The following is a 19342-nucleotide window of genomic DNA, read 5'->3' as shown; positions in this document are numbered from 1 at the left end:
CAGTAAATTAAAGAAAGAAAGAAAAAAGAAAATAAGTGCGTTTTGAAGTGCGCTCAAAACGAGACAGTATGCTCAAAACTATAATAATAACAATATTAATACATTTATTTAAATCCAATCTCGAAATAAAGTTTAAACTTTTTTTAAACATTTAATTCTTGGGAAACCTGTATTTACAAAACGACAGCTGGACAACAAATTCGTTTTTACTTCGTTGCTGTACTTAAGTACATTTATCAAGTACTTTTATCAGAGTATTTTTATTTTGAGAAACTTTTACTTTACACATAGGCTATGCATAATATTGTAGTTTTTACTCCACTTCATTTCTTAAAAACTTATCGTTCGTCGCTATTTAATACTAAAGATATCGCCATCCAAAACCCAGATGCGATTGTCTGATTCGTGAACGAGCCGATTCTTTCCAATGAACCCAGGAATCGGACAACTCACTGATTATATGATCCAGCCAAAATTTCGTCAAAGCTTGAATGGCGCGAAAAGTAAGTTACTGACGAATTTGTGAAAGTCAGATTTAGGTCACGACTCTCAGTTATTTGTGAAATCTGCTGTAAACGTGTATAATAGCCTAAGTATAAGCACAATGTATGATAGGATATTTTTTTATTTGCAGACCGTGGCCTACATACTAACTGAAATGCACTAGTCTGCACTCTTTCTTTTTAGCCTACTAATATTGACGACTACTGGCTAGAATAAATCATAAACATGGTTCATCGATCAGTAGGCTACTTTTTAAATGTAACATTAGTCAATGTATAAACTAACATGAACTAACCATGAGCAATACATTGGTTTCATTATTTATTAATCGTTGTTAACGTTAGTTAGTCCTAATAAAAATCTGCTGTTCATTGTTTGTTCATGTTAGTTCACAGTGCATTACTAGTTTTAACAAATACAACTTTTGTTTTTTTAATAGTGAAATTAGCTTTAACTAAGATAAATAAATGCTAGAAGTGTAGTGAAGTTCATCTTTAGTTCATAATGTAGTTAACTAATCTTAACTAATGAAAACTTATTGTAAAGTGTTACCACAATATATATTCGACTGCTTCTCAAAGAGTTGCATATGATATACATAAATTATGTTATGCAAAACAGGACTACTAGTCATCTGGAAACATATCCGATTCCAAACACCCACCAAAACCAAATTGTTATTTTGAGAAACAAATGGAAAGTTAATGGTCTGAATTTTAGCAGCAGTATCAATGTATATGCCAAATGAGGAGCAAGAGAAAGCTGCAGAATAAATAATTTATTTTTTTAATAATATTATATACAATTCGTACACACAAGTATGGTGGCATGAAAGTTAAAATAACATCTACATTGAACAGAAAAAGGTTACATCAACACAAAGATTAACAAAAATATGTAAATACAAAACAAGTATCTAAATGAAAGTCTAGCACATATAAGAAAACATTTACTGTCTGTTTGTAGCTTTACCAATAATTATATCAGGAGAGAGACATTAGTTAACTAGTGAGTGCCTCTCAACTGTCAGGACACTCTGCTGGAATAAAACAACCCGAGTCTCTGGGACAGTCATTATCTTCGTCTTCCTCATCATCGCCCTTCATCTCTCCCTCTTCGTCTTCTGTAGGCCAAAGCAAAGGAAGGTTAAATCTCTCATACAAACTCCTGCTCGTTAATTTAATCTCTGCCGATCAAATCAGGTTTGCTCAAAAACCCAAATGAAATTAATGTTAATTAAATGGCAGTATGTCTTCCTGGTTATCATCCCACACTCCTATCAGCCAGAGCAGCCCAACCATGTGCCACCTGCTCACACAGTGAGCCCACATCCAAACAGCAATTAATCCTGTAAAGGTCTGCTCCTGACCGCACAGAGCGTCATGGATTAAATTAAAATGGATAAAGCTGTGACATTCAGTATTACAGGACTTTCAGTGTAACTCAAGTATTTCAAAAAGGCAGAATTTCATCCAAACACAAAAATAGACGATGCAAAGATAGCAGTATCGATGCCCTTCCTGATGCTTGCTGACATAATGTTTCCTGAGATGGACACCAAAACCAAAAATATAAACCAAAATAGTTTTGCCCACAGCCGTCAATCAAACTTGACACTCACTGCTTGTGACATAGAGGCAGTCTGACGCAGCCAGCAACTTGCGTCTGTGTTCTGGATCAGTCACATTCAGCTCAATCAAATGCCTTTCTTTCAGATGTTTCAGGTCATCTACTGTCTGGTAGCCGTTCAACAGTAATGAAGATGCATATTCCTGTGACAAAAGAGATTTCGAGCATAAAAAAGTTGCAATACAGCTACCGTATAAACTGTCCATTTGATAAGTTCATTTCATTCTCTGTGGGAGCTGAGTGATTTTTTTTTGTAGGATTGACATGTAGTGGAACAGAGGGTGAGAGTCTCAAAATGTTGAGAATATATGCAAATGAGAAACGAAATATGTTAGTATTTATTAATATTTTTAATTCACTTTTTCATTTTAGTACTATTTTAGAATAGTAGTCAGTCATAGCAACATTTTTAATTTTCATGTAAAATTCATGTAATATTTATTTCAGCTTTTCAATTACAGAAAAATTGTTAATAGTTTAGTTTTAATTACCAATAACACTTGTGGCAGCTAATCGGCGTGAGGTGAAGATAGTGACCTTAAAATACTTTTTTTTTTCTGGTGGTGTGATGTTGCTATGTGTGCACATGTTTGTTTATACCTCTAAACGAAGTCTCTCTAATAACTCCAGAAGTGTGTTTGGTCGTGGCTTCTTGCATACTTTCACAGGTCTTATTTTTGGGTCCTCTTCCTCTTTCTCTTTCTCGGGCAGAACATCCACATAGATAAACTTGAAGTTTCCCACTTTGTTATTGAGCATTCCAGTCCATATGCCCATCGGTGGTTTACTTATGATGCTGATGATGTCTCCCACCTGAAAAAGGCCACCAACTTCATTAACTTCCTGTTGGCAATTCTTTCAATTTGTGCTGGTTAATTCAGCTGGATGCAAGCATTTGTTTTTAATTATTATCTCACCTTTAGGTTGAGGGAGTCTGTATCATATGGGCTGGGGAAAAAGTCTGTATGAACTTTGGCTCGCCCGCAGAACTGACCCGTGTAGGGCATGTCCTCCTCCAGTTTCAGGCTGTCTCTGTTACTGGATACATCGGAATTGCTGGTCACACCACCTGAGCCAATATGAACATTAAGAGTATGATTACAATGTCAAAACACTTTCTAATTCAGGTGCATGTATGCCGATACTTACTGGACGAGCTCTGTCCACTGTAGAGGCTTTCTAATGAGTTGCTGGTGCGGTCTGAGCTTCTGCTCTTCTCAGCTGGAGTCCCGTTCTCCGTTTCTCCTTCAATGTCATCACCCTGTACCAATCACAATATCAGTCTGGAATATTCCTATGAACTATTCTGCTGATTAAGGTTGGCTACAGGGGTTGGTTTTCTGAGGCTGTGTCCGAGATCGCCCTCTATACCCTTAAATAGGGCACTATTTGAGGGGACAGCCATTTGTAGTGGTGTCCGAAACCATAGTGGACGTTATTGAGTGCACTCATTCAATCCCACAATGCACCGCAATAACAAGTGTACAACTAATGTACGCTCAGCGGCTAGAGAATACCCATAATGCACTGTGAGAGTCGCGCGCAAATTAGCGCCATCCATTTTCCAAATGGCGTTGATCCAGCGTAATATCATACAGGTATAAATTCCTTTTTAATTGATTGTTAAATTGTTTAGTTTGATTATTAAAAGGTTTGTACTTGCTACTTTCCATGGCAGAGTTCAATATACATTTTTTCATTACTAGTGGAGCTGCCGGTTTGTTACGTTTTAAATAATTATTAAACAGCAAGCAGAAACTATGCAAAAGCGGCAGCTCTTCTGGCGCACTCAGTGTCCGAATTCACTCGCTCGTTTTAATTCACTCCCTCAAGTGGACTATATTTGAAGCCTGGATGCCAGCCGAACTTAGCCACAACATTTGAGGTCGGGAAGTTCGGTCTGGACTTGATCCGTTGTGGAGCAACTTACTCGAACCAGAGCTGTTCAGACCAATCAAATTGTCAGGGCGTGCTTTATACGATGATAGACAGATGATCAACAGTAACGTAATCATCCACGTCACCAAAGAGCGCTTGGGGTGCATTCGTTCTAATCCTAAACTGAGAACTTGTTCAAATATGCATTCACCTTTACTAATTCTCTCATAAAGGATGATCGTGTTGGTAAGTACTCCGTGTATCCTTAAATTCTTTTTACAACACCGGCAAAGATCGTTTACACTCATCTTCTCCTTCTACTTCTTCCAGCGTGCGTGCAGTTGAGTTCTGTTGACAACTATGCATCGCTCTGTTGCTCTGATTGGTTGTAGGTCTATCCAATTGAGTGCAGAGGCATTTTCTTTCCTGGTTTGGTTGAAACCTTTTTTACGGTCTATGGTTGAAACACACCTCATATTCATAATCACAGCCCAATGGAGCAGTATCAGACTCATATTCTGACTAGAATTGAGTATGACGACATCAGGCTACTATATAAGTGGAGTAATGTGGGAATAGGTTATAGGGGCGATTTCGAACACAGCATGGGTCATCATTTTTGGGTTATGACTCATAAGGTACATTGAATTTTAAAGGTTGTAAATATGAACAAATGTTAAGAGATTGAAATTTAAATTATATAAATATTAGCTAATAGAGATGGAAACCAGTTATAGAAGACTTATAAGCCTTATAAGATGAGATCAAATAATAATTAATATGATAACAACAATGACGCTAACAAGGGGAATATACGTGTGCCTATACTCTCCTATACTCTTGAACAAACTGCTGATCATTTGGATAATGAAAAAGTTGCCTAATCAGTGTCGGTAATCATATGAGGAACTTGCATTGTGACTCACCATGTCCTCAGAGTAGGATTTGACGTGTTTCTTGCCCATCCTTTTACGCATAGTCATCGAGATGGCCTTCATCTTTTTTCCAAGACTTCCTGGTTTCTCACAGTTTTCTGCTGTTGATTCACCCTCTGCCTGTTTGTGCACAAATAAACACAATCTGTTTTATTAATCCTTCTCCAGTGTTCAATAAGACAATTAAAATACACTTTATTTTAAGGAGACGTAGTTACACGCTACTACATGTACTTACTATAGTAAATTATGCATGATTACAAGTAAACCCTAACCGTAACTCTATATTAAGTACATGTATTTAATTAATATTACCCGGTACTTATTTGAGTAAGTAACTACGTCAACTTAAAATAAAGTGTAACCGACAATTGTAACTGATTGTTTTGCCTTTAAGGGTATAGTGAAAAGTATGTCACAAGGAAACATAGCATCATGATGGGGCATAAACTCCTCAAGAGCAGATTAAAGGGTTTTATTCATCCGAATTCTTCTTACCTCAGGTGTCCCATTTTCCTCAAGTCTGGAAGGGGAGTTTTGATTTCTGAACGTGTCAAATCTCCCAAAACTGGTGGACCGCTGTGTCAGGTAAATAAAACAGCAAATTTACAATAGATATAACATCAAAGCACATGCCATGTTTGCACATTACTTTGTATAAAACATAAAATGGCCATTATACTGTCCTTGTCATCAAATTGTAGAGCACTTGAGTTCATTAAGCAGCACTAGACATGTCATCATTTTAATGTAATGTTTTCAATTTGATAAAAACAGTGAACGATTCCTAATCTGCTCAGAACCTGTCAGCTCATCCACAGGAAAATGACAAATAATTATCTAAATTAAAAATCCATGTAATCTCATACAAATAGCAAACTGAGGTAACATAAGAGCCAAGCTAGACAAAGCTGTTCAAAGTAATGTTATGTCAGGTTGTTTTCTTGCTCCACTGTCAGATCTATGGGATATGGTAATACAGAATAATTTCACCTGAAAAGTATCACCCTCAAATGATTACCTTAAGTAAGATACATTAATAAAAACCTACCTTAGGTTTAAGACATTTTGGTTTGTCTGATGCATTTGAAGCAGCCCTTTGAAGCATCGCCTTGATGTGCGTTCAGTTTTTCTTAAAATGAAACTCTAATCTGAAACTAGCGGTTTTACCTCTCAGTGTATAAAAGGCAATGCCTCAGCAGAACAAACGAGCACAAGAACTTCCTTAAATCGCACAGGATGTGAGCCAATGCATGCTCTGTCTATTATCAAGGCATCAGTTTTACAGGGGGAAAACATTGAATGCTTGAGTCTGCATTTTGTGGTTTACCACTTCACAGTCATTTCGAGTAACACAAATTCGGTTAGTGGGACTCTGTGGCATGCACGCAGAGAAAAAGAATTTCCGTAGAGGTGCTTTTTACATAAACAAACCCTCTTTGCACCATATCGGTTTCATGAAGGCCCTCTTTGTGGAACAGATGCAAGAATCTGTGCTTCCACCATGTCTTTTATATAACTTTTATGTTTAATGTCACGTTCATCATTTCAAATTATAAGAAAAGCTTTAAAATAGTCAAGTGAAAGCTTATTAAATAATACTCCTTTTTTCTTTTGCCCAAATTGCGAAATCTGGTCTCTTTATAGGGGAAGTAATTTGCACGCAAAGGAAGTGGACCAATGCTGCTTTTGAAATGCGTCCTGTCTACTTTCACAACTTTTAGTTTGCAAAACTGCACAACGAGTTTTTATCTTTCTTACGTATTTTGTATACATATGTAAAGCATGTTGGTCACAGGCTCTTTATACAACTATAAGTAAGCCAAAAATACGGTTTATTTTCCTAAAGGATTTGCTTTGTGATTTCACCAGCAACAGATGAGAGTGTTCGGGTAACCTGTTTGGAAATAATCCAGATTTTTGCAGTTACGCTTGGCATCGCTGAAATAGGACACTTCTCATTCAAATGAACTAAGACCTACTTAAAATGGATTGATGTTCAAGGCATGAACTGACCAATAGTGTTCAAGAAAACCTTACAGACAATAACAGCGTAATCCAACTATGTGCAATCGGCCACAGTAAAATCCAAATCCAGGATTACAGCATTATAATCTATTTCTTCAAGCCTTTGGAAACAAACAGCCCTTCCTAACCTTTTATGAGAGCTTCAGTTTATCTGAGAGGGATACAGTGTAGTAGTTCACTCTTACAAGATAGTCATATGAGAATCCAGGAAACAGGAAAGGATTATCAACTTTACATTGTGTATGTACCTTCAGAAAACACTAGAGGTCATCACCCTGAATTGTTTTAAGTGTGTGGAAATGTCACTAGTTGGCAGGACAGGACAATCTGTGAGAGTCTTATATTGCAATAACAACATTGGCATTCAGCTCTTGATGGGAGGTTAACAGCTTGAGTTTGTATCACATGAATTAAGACGCTTGGATGGATTGTGTATACTATTTATAGTATGTTTTCAACATTGATAATAAGAATGTTTCTTGAGTACCAAATCAGCATTTTGGAATGGTTTCTGAAGGATCATGTGACACTGAAGACTGAAGTAATGAGTGATAAAAATACATTGAATGATAGTGTATGGCTTACATTGGGGGCAGAGAAATCCACATTGGTTGTGGAACGCACCACTCCTTTGGGCAAGGAGTCTCTGTTCATGTTTTGAATGTTGATTTTATCTCTGGGTGTAGTGCAGTCACAGGTGTGGACACGATGTTCGTTGTGAGGAGGTTGACAGGTGTTGTAGGCTTGTACCCAGGTTACAGCTGTTTCAGTGGGGTTACTCCAGCGATGTCTACTGGAGCTGCTGACCCTTGACCCCTCAGCCGAAATACAGTAATTCTCCTGTTTATGTGACTGTTGCCCATTGTCATGCATCATTCCTTTGGCACCTTTGATGTGAGATTGGCAATACACATAAAAAAAAATTAATGTCTGTCGAAGACATTGACACAGATTTAAATAAAAATCTCTGTTGCACCACAACACCAGTTATTGCTATTGCCTCAAGTTATTAGTTGAATGTACCTGTTGTCTGTTGTGTTGGAGTTCCTCTTTGACTACTTTTCCTCTCTACTTTTTTCACCCTTGTCCCTCTTAGCTGTGTCATCTCTGCATTTACTGTCTCAGGCTGTTAACAGACACAATTGTTACATTACATTGTTACATTTAAATTTTAAGTTAATTTATATCCTCCTGGGACCCAGGACATTATATTTTAGTGAATTTCTCTGACACCATATATGTCACAGTTTTAAGTCTGGATGTCCTGTAAAGAGCATATTCAGAGGTACCAAATGTTTGGATGTTTCACCAGGACAACAACTTCTCCTTGATGTTTAAAAAGGATTGACATTAATTTAGTGATCAAATTTAGCACTCTAATGGAAATATATTATTTTGTAATTATTATTTAAATCAGTTTTTCAAATTGTTTGTTATAAATCAACATCTCAGGAACAATGTTATGGGCTTTCTAATCAAAATATGACTTAAATCATGTTTATCAGGCATTTTGGAGACATAAGTAAATAGGGACAGAAATTACATATCAATATTCCTATGAAATATTAGATATTATCATGAAAATGTATTACTCCCATTATTGCACTTCTTTTTTCATTACATGTTGCTCCAAGGACACATTAATTTGCAGGTCCGTTTATAGATACATTGCATTGAATGGGGAAACCCATGTATGGCCATTTTACCCACATATTACATAAGTAAAATGGTATATCAATTAATTCCGTTATATGTTTCATAACATAGTTGAGAATAATCATTAAACAAAGTTTGGTTTTCAAAGTCCTGAAACCTAAAAATTGATTGGTAAATGAAAAATTGCCTATACATGTCATTTTATTTTTTAAACAATTGAGTCCGGTCCACTACAGAGGACATAGCATAACACATGTATAAAATATAATTCCATTTGTTTATTATGCTCTAACAATGTAATGACATGAAAATATTATACATTTAAAACCCTTTTTTTTCTGGGTCCCAGGAGGATATAAAATATAATAACATTTTTATTTTTTAAATATATGATAAAACAATGATTTTGTGTATTTTATTCCACAACCTCATTATGCTAACAATGTTCTCCACAGGGGTCCATAGGCGGATAATTTATGGCCATTTCACTGGCCCTTACACTGGAGAACACACAACAAATTTAACAGTCTCGACTGAATCTAATGCCATGTGGGCAAAAGGGATTACATGGGCAGAATGTGCCCCTCACCCAACCATCTGTACTGACAGTCAACCACAATACCCTATTTGGGGACAACTGTTGTTCCGGCCCCTATGAAATACACAACGATCAGTTACATTCCAGCTGGCACAAAACCACCTGGGTAGACATGGTTTGAACTCACCATGTCATTCTGTCTGCTGCTTAGCTGGTTCGGCGTACACCCCTCATAATAGACAATCTACCAGTAAAAGGATGAACAATTTTAATAGAAAAAGTAATGCAAAATATGCATATCTATCTATCTATCTATCTATCTATCTATCTATCTATCTATCTATCTATCTATCTATCTATCTATCTATCTATCTATCTATCTATCTATCTATCTATCTATCTATCTATCTATCTATCTATCTATCTAGAAAGAGAGAAAGAGAGAAAATAAAGCTAAACTAAAATACAGTATATTGTTTCCATGGATATTTTCTTTAATCTATATCATAATTTTTTAAAACAAAAGTCACATGTTTCTGACCTGGACAGGCATCTCTTGCTGTATGTTTCTTGAAATGTCTGCCATTTTCTGGCTTTCAGCCCTTTTTACAGCTCTCAGCAGATCTGAAATTTAAACACATTAATCTAATTAGTAAGCAATAGTACTTAGCAACCAAGTCACTGTGCTTTTCTTTTTATTTATTTAGTCATTTACTTTATCAGCAGGAGACTTTAGACTTTAAAAAAAAAGGTTAACCAAAGCAGAGCTCAAAATAGTACATTCCATATGAGAACATTTATGTGGTTTTGCACCTCATTTCCTGTTTTGCTTCTTCACGTATTTTGATGAGGGGAAATACCACATGGCAGATGATTTTACTAGTCAAGGAAATGTGGTACATCCATACAGACAGGTTCAACAACATTATTAGCTTAAAATTAATTTGTATTTGAAATTTTGATTAGAGTAGGCTTATGATTTTTGTTATCATCTATTACAAATAATAGTGATTAAAATATTTGAACTTTGTCTTTTATAAAAAAAACCCCACTAAGATAAACTAGAGCCGCGTTTCCACCGCAGGAACTTTACCCCGGAACCAGGAACTTTGGGGGGGAACTCGGTGTGTTTCGACCGCAGGAACCAGGGTCTAAATGAAGTTCCGGGTAAATATTTCCCCCTCCAAACGGCCCTGCTTGCGAGGTGGGACTTTTCAAAAGTTCCCGAACTTTCGGGGGTGGGACTTGGGCGCTGAACATGCTGATTGGTTGAGCTCTCGCAGCTATTTTTTTTCCACCGCCATATTTACAAGTCTTTTGCGAGGTGGGTTCCGTGGGTTTTGCGTTCAGTAAATATTTTTTTTGCAACAATGGAGTTCAACAAAAAAATTCGACCGATGGACCGACGACGAGGTTCAGGCTTTATTGAGCATATATGCGGAGGAGGACATCCAGCGGGAACTGGAAACGGCGACCCGCAATGAAAAGGTATAACTGAAGATATCGACTCGGTTCCAGTCACACTGGAAAACAGTGCAGAGAGAAGTTGAAGAAATTAGACAAGATTACAAGAAATTAAAGGATCATAACAACCGGAGCGGTTCCGACCGGCGTATCAACAAGTGGTATGACCGCCTGGACGCGTTGCTGGGACACAGACCGTCCTTTTCTGGCGCAGCGGTAACGAAAGACTCGGCTAGTGCGTTGTTGGAAACCATCCAGGAATCCGAGTGGGTTGAAGGTAAGTTAAATATATCATCTTGGTATCATCTATTAAACTCGTTGCAGTGTTTAAACACGTTGCAGTAACTTTTTTCAACGTGCTTTTCCAGGTGTAACGAGTGGCCCTGATGAATCGCAGGCAACGGAGACCAGCGTGTTTTCCTCCGCGGTCACCAGTACGTTATAAAGCTGACAAAAATGTGTATATATTTAAAAACTGATGTGTAATCCTTAATGGTTTTGTTGTTTTTAATTGTAAACTTAAATTGCCCATGATAAAAATTGAAACTGGGCATTGTTCAAACTGGGCAAACAATTGTTCATTATTTGTAGTGAAAACACTTTAAATAATTAATTGATGGTTTCTATTGTTTCATGGTTGCCTTGTGTATTAATTTCCATGTGTTTCTGTGCAATTTTTCTACTTAGAGAAAAGGAAAAGGGACTGTGACTTTCTTGATGCACTGAGGGACATGGAGGATGCTAACCCTGCAGCATGGACAAGAACTGACCAATATATGCAGCTGTTACTTGAGAGCCAGGCCGAGGAGAGATGAGGAGGCAAGAGTTGGCATTCCACCAGTCAGAAGCGGAAGAAAGCAGACGGCAGCAGAGGGACTTTCAGACCGGGTTTCTGTCTGTTCTTGGACAGTTTGTCCAGTCGTTCAAGAAGTAGCCACAATGACCAGCCGCTTGAATGAAGCATTTGCACTACCACATTTGTACTTTATATATTGTACGTGTTGGCACAGCTCTTGGACAGGTTACTGAAAAATACACTTTTTTTATATTGTTGTTTTCACATTTTATATTTTCATTTTATTGTTCTAGTAATTTATTTGTCTTTGCACACTTTTATTTTAATTTTGTAAGAACTAATCTGTCTAAAATAAAGTAAAATGTGTAAAATGTCACTGTGTCTTTAATTTCCACATTCTAACTATATAACCACATTCTAATTGTATTCATATAGTGTAGGAAGCAAATAAAAGGGCTGCTGCTCGCAAGTCTTTCTGAATATGCACATAAACATATCTAGAAAACCCAAATATTATATTTTTAAATGTATAACTATGTGAATGTAGTATAATAACTTATAACCACAACTTAAGTGAAGCCATAAGTGTGGTCCTGCTTCATTTCAAATTTGAGGAAGAAGTCTCTAATATTATGCATTTAATGAAGCATATTGTAATACTAGTCATGTGATTTTGTTTTGTTTTGTGAATGTTAAGAGATGTTATTGTGATAAAAAATAAAATACTTGCAGTCTAGTACCTAATCTTTCAACTGCTTAATTCAGTCTATTGTTTCATTCAATTAACTTTTCACATATCTGTCATGAATGACTGAAACCTCATTATCCTTTTATAGAAAATGTTTTGTTTTGGAATTGAGCTATTACAACACATTCAGATTTTGGATTGCCCATCATCCCATTTTGCATTAAAATGGTCAAACCAGGTGAAAGTGCACGTTTAAATAAGCAGTGTTGGTAATGTGTGTACATAATCAGCAAAAGCAGCGCTGCTTGCATCACCTACACTTGTTATTGTTGCAGACAGTATCGCGCAAAAGTGATTACTGTCCGTCGGTAACTGGGAGAAGCAGTCGCGCGCATTCCCACGTCACCGGACTAATTTGCCTAATCTCCCCGGTACTTTAGACCGTGGTGGAAACGCAGATTGTAGCAGGTCTGGGGGAGAAAAAGTTCCTGGGAAAAAAGTTCCTGGTACAAATAGTTCCGGGTAATTTCGGTGGAAACGCGGCTTAGATATGGAACGTATAGCAAATGGGTAGTAATGCTGCTTTCACGTGCCATCGGAAATGTCCTACGTCCCACTTCAGAAGTTATATTTACGAGCTTGTTGCATTCAAGTGCTTTGTTGTCGGAATGAACAGGAATCATGTTTATACTTGCCTATTTATTTGGAAAATCTAATTAAAACCAAAATTATATGTAGTGTCACATGCACTGACAACCATAAACATTTACGATGCCAGATTCTGTAATTTCGGTCAAATGCTGGCAATTTCTTTGCTGTGTATAAAACATACAATAACCTATGCTTCAAATGATTACTAGTGTAATGTAAATATGCACTACATTAGCGACAAGACCATCTAGCTGTTTTGGGGTAAAAACGAATTAATCATATACCCGTCACAGCAGTAGTTCTCCCCGCCACCTATGGCACGCCTATTTTGGGAATTTGGGTATCAAAATTATTTCTGAACTTCCCAGTGGTAAAATCGACATCAGAGGGCGTTCAAGTGCAACCTTGGAAACTCGTATTTACGATAATTCCGATAGCACGTGAAGCATTAGTGTGGGACACAGGTGGGAAGTTGGCATGTCATGACATTCTCCAGCTAAAACCCTTTAGCAATTGGCTTAATCTTTTATAATTATAATGCATCTCTTATGAACCTAAAATAATAATAAATGAGAGATTACATGGCATGTTTGTACTTTTGAAATTTAATTAAATGTCACATCACAGGACCATTTAAAAGGCAAAAGGATTCCTTTGCAGTAAAATGACAAAGAAATGATGACCAGTCCAGCTATAAAATACACTTTTCTGTACATTTAGGGTAGGTAGTTTTAGAGAGGCTAGCAGTAGCAAGCTAGCTTTGAAAACATAAGATCCCACCCTCCCTTCAGAGCACTTTCCAGAGTCTGCAAAGCGTCATGAGAAACAGCAATAAAAAGCGTAAAGAATGCTGACCAGTAGAATCTGAGTCTGGGGACGTGAACTGCTCCGAGTAGAATGTAATGGGTTGCCATCTCTAATAGACGTAATAGAGGGGTGCAGGTATGACATTACTTTGTAGGCCAAAATGCGAATGCGAGTTAGCATTTTAGCACTTCCGGTTCCATCGTCCCGAAGTCAATTAGTTTTTTTAATGGGATTTTGTTTAAAAGGCTGAAATAAGGTCTGTGGTGAACACAAGCTCAAGACACTTTCACGTTTTATTCTATGACATAAAATACATCAGTATTACGCCACTCAGGATTTTTTGAAGCCGTTACGTGCCTTGAAAAAGGCAGTTGCAAACAAGTGGCTAAATGCAGGTGCACTTAGGGTGTGTCCGAATCCACTTTTAATAGTTTCACGATGGAAAAAAATGGTTGGCGCGCCTGGCACATAGTCTAAAAGGGTTGTCCCTATTCTCTTAATGAGTAATCGGTATGTTTTGGGAAAAACGTCCAATAAACCAATCAGAGTCTCATCTCCCATTCCCTTTAAAAGCCACTTGCAAATGGCAAGCGGAAAAACTGAACGCTTCTTTAGCTAGCGAGGAAACTGATCTCCTCGTCCAATGGCGCCTGCTTGCTCGTCATAACTGCAAATAGGTAGGCTAATTCTGATACATGCAATGACTAAACATTATGACAAGTAGACATTTTTATATTTATGTACACAATAATTTTCAGACCGGCACGCCCATGGGCGCACAAATGGGCGCAAATGCATTTGCTATTTTAACAACGTGGCGCAGGACGTGAAAATGATAACTGATCACAGAGATTTTTTTTTTCCGATAATCCAAAAGCCTATCGAAAAATTCTATAGGGTTTTTGTTGAGGGAACCAGTGTGGTGCTAACTACCGGTTGCCCTACAAAGCACCATGCCATGGCGTGAACGCAGCATGAGCTTGTTTTGGTTCAGGAGGAACTGTAAAATGGGGCTGCGGTTTGTTTTCAGCGCTCAGTGACTATGTGTCAATGCATGTCATGGAACGCGCTGATGACGTTGATGTCTGCGGGAAGGTACGGAATACATGTGTTGACAGGCAGGTAGGACATCTTATCATTGCACTGGACTGAAATCAATGATTCGATAGACATTTTTTGGTCCTGAGACTTCCACAGAAGATATATATACACATATGTACATATATGTACCACTTCTTAAATTGATTGCTATCAGGATGTGAAGAGAGTTTCAACCAGTATAACAAAAAGTGTGTATGAAAAGCATTGCCTAGCTTTAATCTAAAATCTTTAATGCTGATTTAAAAGTCCATGACCCGAGTACTTTGTCATTGAAAGTCCTCAATGCCCTAAGGTCCAGTGCCCTATTTACAATTAAGACCCTGCTGTTTCTTAATTAATCCCACACAGGACAAGCAAGTGCTTTAAGTGAGCTGATGACTGGCTGCACACCACTGTGGTTGTGTTGTACCCACTCCCTATTCACTGTGAATGGGATTTGACGCAATCAGCGTTTCTGATTGGCCAATGTTAAGCGGCTGTTGCTTGCCTCTGTGTGTCTTGTAAATGAAATCTAGTCGGGCTTAACCTACAAATCCTCAGAATGGTTTTACCTTCATTCTGATTGTTCCTCAAGAGGACTAAATCTTCCTGCTTTGTGGCAGCCGGCCAGGCAGAATTAGTGCAGATGGTATTATCTGCAGGAGGGAAACCAAAACCATTAGAGATTTATTCATTTAAGGCACACTAGTGTTCCATGTTTTTACTTTTTTCACTCTGGAAATCTTGATTGAGGGGAAGAAAATGTGGGCAATCTTGTTTGTCTGGTCATTCATGTATAATGATCTGATAATCAATGTACAAATCTTTTTCTTTGTCTGTTGCCTGTCAGTTAATCTAGTTTCTTTATTATGAGTGTGGAAGGATAACAAAGGTGTATTATTGCAACTTGGTCATGTGACGCAAAAGGAAGATGAAATATAAAATATCTCTTAAAATATATCACGTACCTAAAGCGTCATTTTCAGAAACAGTCTTTGGTAGTGTTCTGAAAGTTGACACAAGTAAACATTCAATACAATGCAAATATTTGCAGAGAGGAAGCCACATGGGCCATTTCACTTTTACTTTGACTGGAAGTTCAACATTTTTTCTCTTTGTTCACTAAACAGCACAAACTGGACTTACCTTTGTTTCTTTTTTCTAGTGATGTCTGAGTTGATTTGAGAAATTTCCTGAAAGTAAATACAGTATGAGGCAGTTTATTGTGCAAAGTGATATTTTATTGTATATATATATGCATTAATGTAAAATCACATTCATGCATAGCATGTGTTCTCAAGATTACGCAAGCCTAACATTTCAGGTTTTTCTTTCATAAACAGACCTCAAATAGATGTTAATATATTTCCATATGGTTTCAGTATAATCAGTTAGCTGCAGCTTTTCATTTAATGTAAGCTCATGATGTCCACAGCACTGTTATAGCGTGCATCCAGATGGCTGATACATCTCCCATGACAGTGCAGTATGCATGCAACATTCCAGCAGTTATTTCTATAGTTACCATGGAAATGGAACGCCCTGCGCTCTTCCATTTGTTGGTGTCATCTAAGAGAACAGCTGGGCTGCGGGACCTGCTGGGGATGGTGTACACCTGAGCCTCACTGGACTCCTGCACGGCCTCGTACAGGCTGTCCATAGAGCCCTCCTACAAAACAACATGTCACTTACAATCTGTGCTGCTAATAAGCTATTAACGTTAAGTACGGTGTACTTATTACAAGGGTCTTCATCCCCTTGGTGGACAGAGAGATGGACCCGGTGACAAAATACCTTATATAAAATTAGGTGATGCATTTTAAGCCTGGTCGATATTAACAAGCAGTATTGTATTCATATAAGTAATATATAAATGTATGTGCATATTTTGTTATATAAAAAACCCATATACAGATCATATGCAGGTACATTTTAATTTTACTTGTGAAACATTCAGCTTAATTTAAGCTTCTCTACTTTAGACTTGGTTGAAACGAAGTTCATACAGAATTTTAGTTTAAAGCAATTTTTTAAAACAAAAATTAGTTTTGAGATCAAACAGTTAAGGCAGGACAACCACCGATCCATTAAGGGTCACAGAACACGTTGAAGTCCCTGATTTATATGGGTATGTTTACACCACAACGTTCACACAAAAACGACAAAAAATGCTGTAGTAAGCATATCAGGCCTGTAGTTGGTGATGCCACATTGTAAACTGTAAAGAAACATTATGCACCTATAGACTGAGCATATGAACTGAACACATAATACGCAAACACATGACGTCACAATTTTCACAAAAATATGTTTTATTAACAGAGTTCAGGAGGGACACGTTTAATTGTGAAAAATTTAATAAAATTTTGAATTCACAGTTTTGTAGTTTATACGGATAATGGTATTGCTTTCATCTTTCTTTTTTTTTCAGGCCCCCAAAATGCCAATGTCATGTAAATGAACGGCCAAGGCACATAAAAAGTTTGTCCTGTAAACCGCCCCTACGTGTTTACAGTTCATTTGAGTGCAAATCCATTTGCGCACAAGATAAAACAAAGAGCCAGAATCCTTAGTTTGCTTCAAAATCAGAGCAGCATGAATTCAGTGAAGCAAGACCTCCATTAATCCTAAATTGCACAAAGCAACACATCTGGCAGAGAAACTTTTCACAATGTGTCTTGCTTTTATAAATAAAATAATAAAACAAACAATTCAAATTAAATTAAATGAGATAATATGATAAATAGCTCATCTTTAGAGCTACAAATGTAAGCCATAATGAACACGCTGACTCGACTTCTTCACTAAAAGGAAGAAAAATGAAAGGCCTTCCGAAATCAGCTAAAGCATGGTTTCCTGATCTTCATGCTCTGTCACATGTTGCCTTCAACCCCTCCAGCAGTTCACATTGCATCCACACACAAACCACAGAGTAGAAAAGGTGAATCACATCTTACCAGAGAGAAGCAGAAGAGATTCATTCTGGAAAGAATGGTTTCTTTCCAATGCCCACAGCATAGGATGAACAATGGGACGAGGCAGGCAGACAGAGAGCAGAGTGCTTAGTGTTCCAGACTGCCTACTGCTCCACAGATTAATACTGAATGACATCCTTTCTCTAATCCAATAGATGTGGAGGACCATTACCACTCCAGGCAGCCCCTCAATCAAGTGTTGAGCTTGTTAATGCTGATGTTGTTTACTTACTAGAGAAGTGGGTTGAGAGCTTTTGTTTGGGCTATAGTCACTACAACAGCCGCTTGCTTAATTTACTGTAGATGCAAGGTCTAATAGTCACTGGTCTAATTTAAAAATGTGATGCAGATGCATCCTGTCTTTACACAGGCACGTAAAAGATTTACTAACAGCTTGCGCCAGCGCAAACCCTCTTTTGGCGTTAAAAAAATACTGTCAGAATTTACTACAGACACAAAGTGAAAAATTTGCGCTTAAAAGGCGTGGACAGTTATTTTTGCAGCTGACCTTATTGCATATGCATTTGTAGGAGTTTCCCTTTCAGACACAATTGAAATGAAGGTGATTTACTAAGGTTTCCGCTCGTCAATTTACTGGTGTTTACTCCATTATTTACCTGCCAAAAAACCAGACGCTAACTGGAAGATTGCGTTGGTCATTATGGAAATGATCCGGCTGCGTCTGTGTGCTTTAATTTGCGCATCATCAGTGGATCACGCGCAGAAATTTCCACTCCCATCTGCGTTTTTTTTCTTTTCTTTTTTTTAACTGTGTTTTTATTTAACTTTTCTTATAAACAGAACACTGTTACATAACATATACACAAAATACTAATCATGTAAAGTAAATAAACAACAAAAAAACACAAAGTTAAACAAAATATCCCATGACAGTACTTCAGAGAATATACCAAAACATTATCTGTATTGTTCAAACATTATTAACTCTATTTCCTTCATGCAAATATGTTTCAATTAGTGCCCACTTCTGTCGAAAAATTTCAGATTTTAACTGCACGTCTGCGGTCATTTTCTCAAATATATATATCTGTTTCAGTCTACACTCAAAAAAAATTAACTTTCACTGTTAGTTGGACTCAAATCATCCTTGTTCACATTACTTAAAAAACTCATGTAACTAAATTTACTTAGATTTACTGAGTTGTTTCTACTAAAAATGAGTATTGTCAGCTTTACTTAATAAGTGTTTGTTCGGTCAACTTTACATTGCTAAGTGAAACGAACAAACTGGGCAGTGGATCGGTAGTTCCCAGCATGCTTTGCAAGGGACTGCATTAGGAGAGTAAATTTAGGGATTAAAGTGTTATTTTATCTTTTTCAGTAAAGGGAAAGATGTTGTTAGTGTATGTTAGTGTTTAATGTGCAGTTATGTTGGACATTTAGAGGAGTTTCTGTAATTTTGTGGTTATCATTATGCAGAAGAGTGGTGCCTGTGTTTAGTCTGTGGCCACTCATACACTCATTTATTGGATGGACTTCCTGTTCTCAATCAAGTTATTTTTGAATGTTGATACTAAAAATGTGTTCCCTTTTATTCAGTCACTCCGACGTACGTCAGTGACTGACGAATGGGGGTTTCGCCTAGAAGCCAATTACCTTCGAGGTGTTTAACAGCGCCCAATGGCGTGCCAATGCCATGGGCATGCGGAATTTGCATGCGTAACTCCGCCTCACCGCGTGGGTATATAAGGA

General features: G+C 37.4%; 1 protein-coding gene across 1 annotated transcript; it reads right to left on the bottom strand.

Moving 5' to 3' along the window:
- Positions 1-1269: 1269 nt before the first annotated feature.
- Positions 1270-17958, bottom strand: samsn1a (SAM domain, SH3 domain and nuclear localisation signals 1a). Its single transcript, XM_079822616.1, has 16 exons — positions 17612-17958; positions 16180-16323; positions 15801-15847; positions 15623-15660; positions 15227-15310; positions 9710-9792; positions 9356-9412; positions 7998-8100; positions 7560-7861; positions 5445-5525; positions 4938-5066; positions 3283-3394; positions 3051-3202; positions 2734-2946; positions 2126-2276; positions 1270-1627 (listed from the first exon to the last, which is right to left on the bottom strand). The coding sequence occupies exons 1-16, from the start codon at positions 17633-17635 to the stop codon at positions 1524-1526; spliced, it is 1824 nt and encodes a 607-aa protein (XP_079678742.1). The 5' UTR covers positions 17636-17958; the 3' UTR covers positions 1270-1523.
- Between the last annotated feature and the right edge of the window lie 1384 nt (positions 17959-19342).

The sequence above is a fragment of the Gobio gobio genome, assembly GCF_949357685.1.
Source record: "Gobio gobio genome assembly, chromosome: 8".
Lineage (NCBI taxonomy): Eukaryota > Metazoa > Chordata > Actinopteri > Cypriniformes > Gobionidae > Gobio > Gobio gobio.
Note: the sequence above shows the minus strand (reverse complement) of the source record. Positions and strands in the feature narration are given on the sequence as shown.

Bases quoted from the DNA above. Each gene is read 5' to 3' on its own strand.
- samsn1a (XM_079822616.1), bottom strand. From the start codon at position 17,635: ATGAATCTCTTCTGCTTCTCTCTG. The intron at 15,848-16,179 runs GTAACTATAGAA...ATTTACTTTCAG, and splicing joins CAGGGCGTTCCATTTCCATG to GAAATTTCTCAAATCAACTC. The intron at 1,628-2,125 runs GTGAGTGTCAAG...TTTGGCCTACAG, and splicing joins CTGCCTCTATGTCACAAGCA to AAGACGAAGAGGGAGAGATG.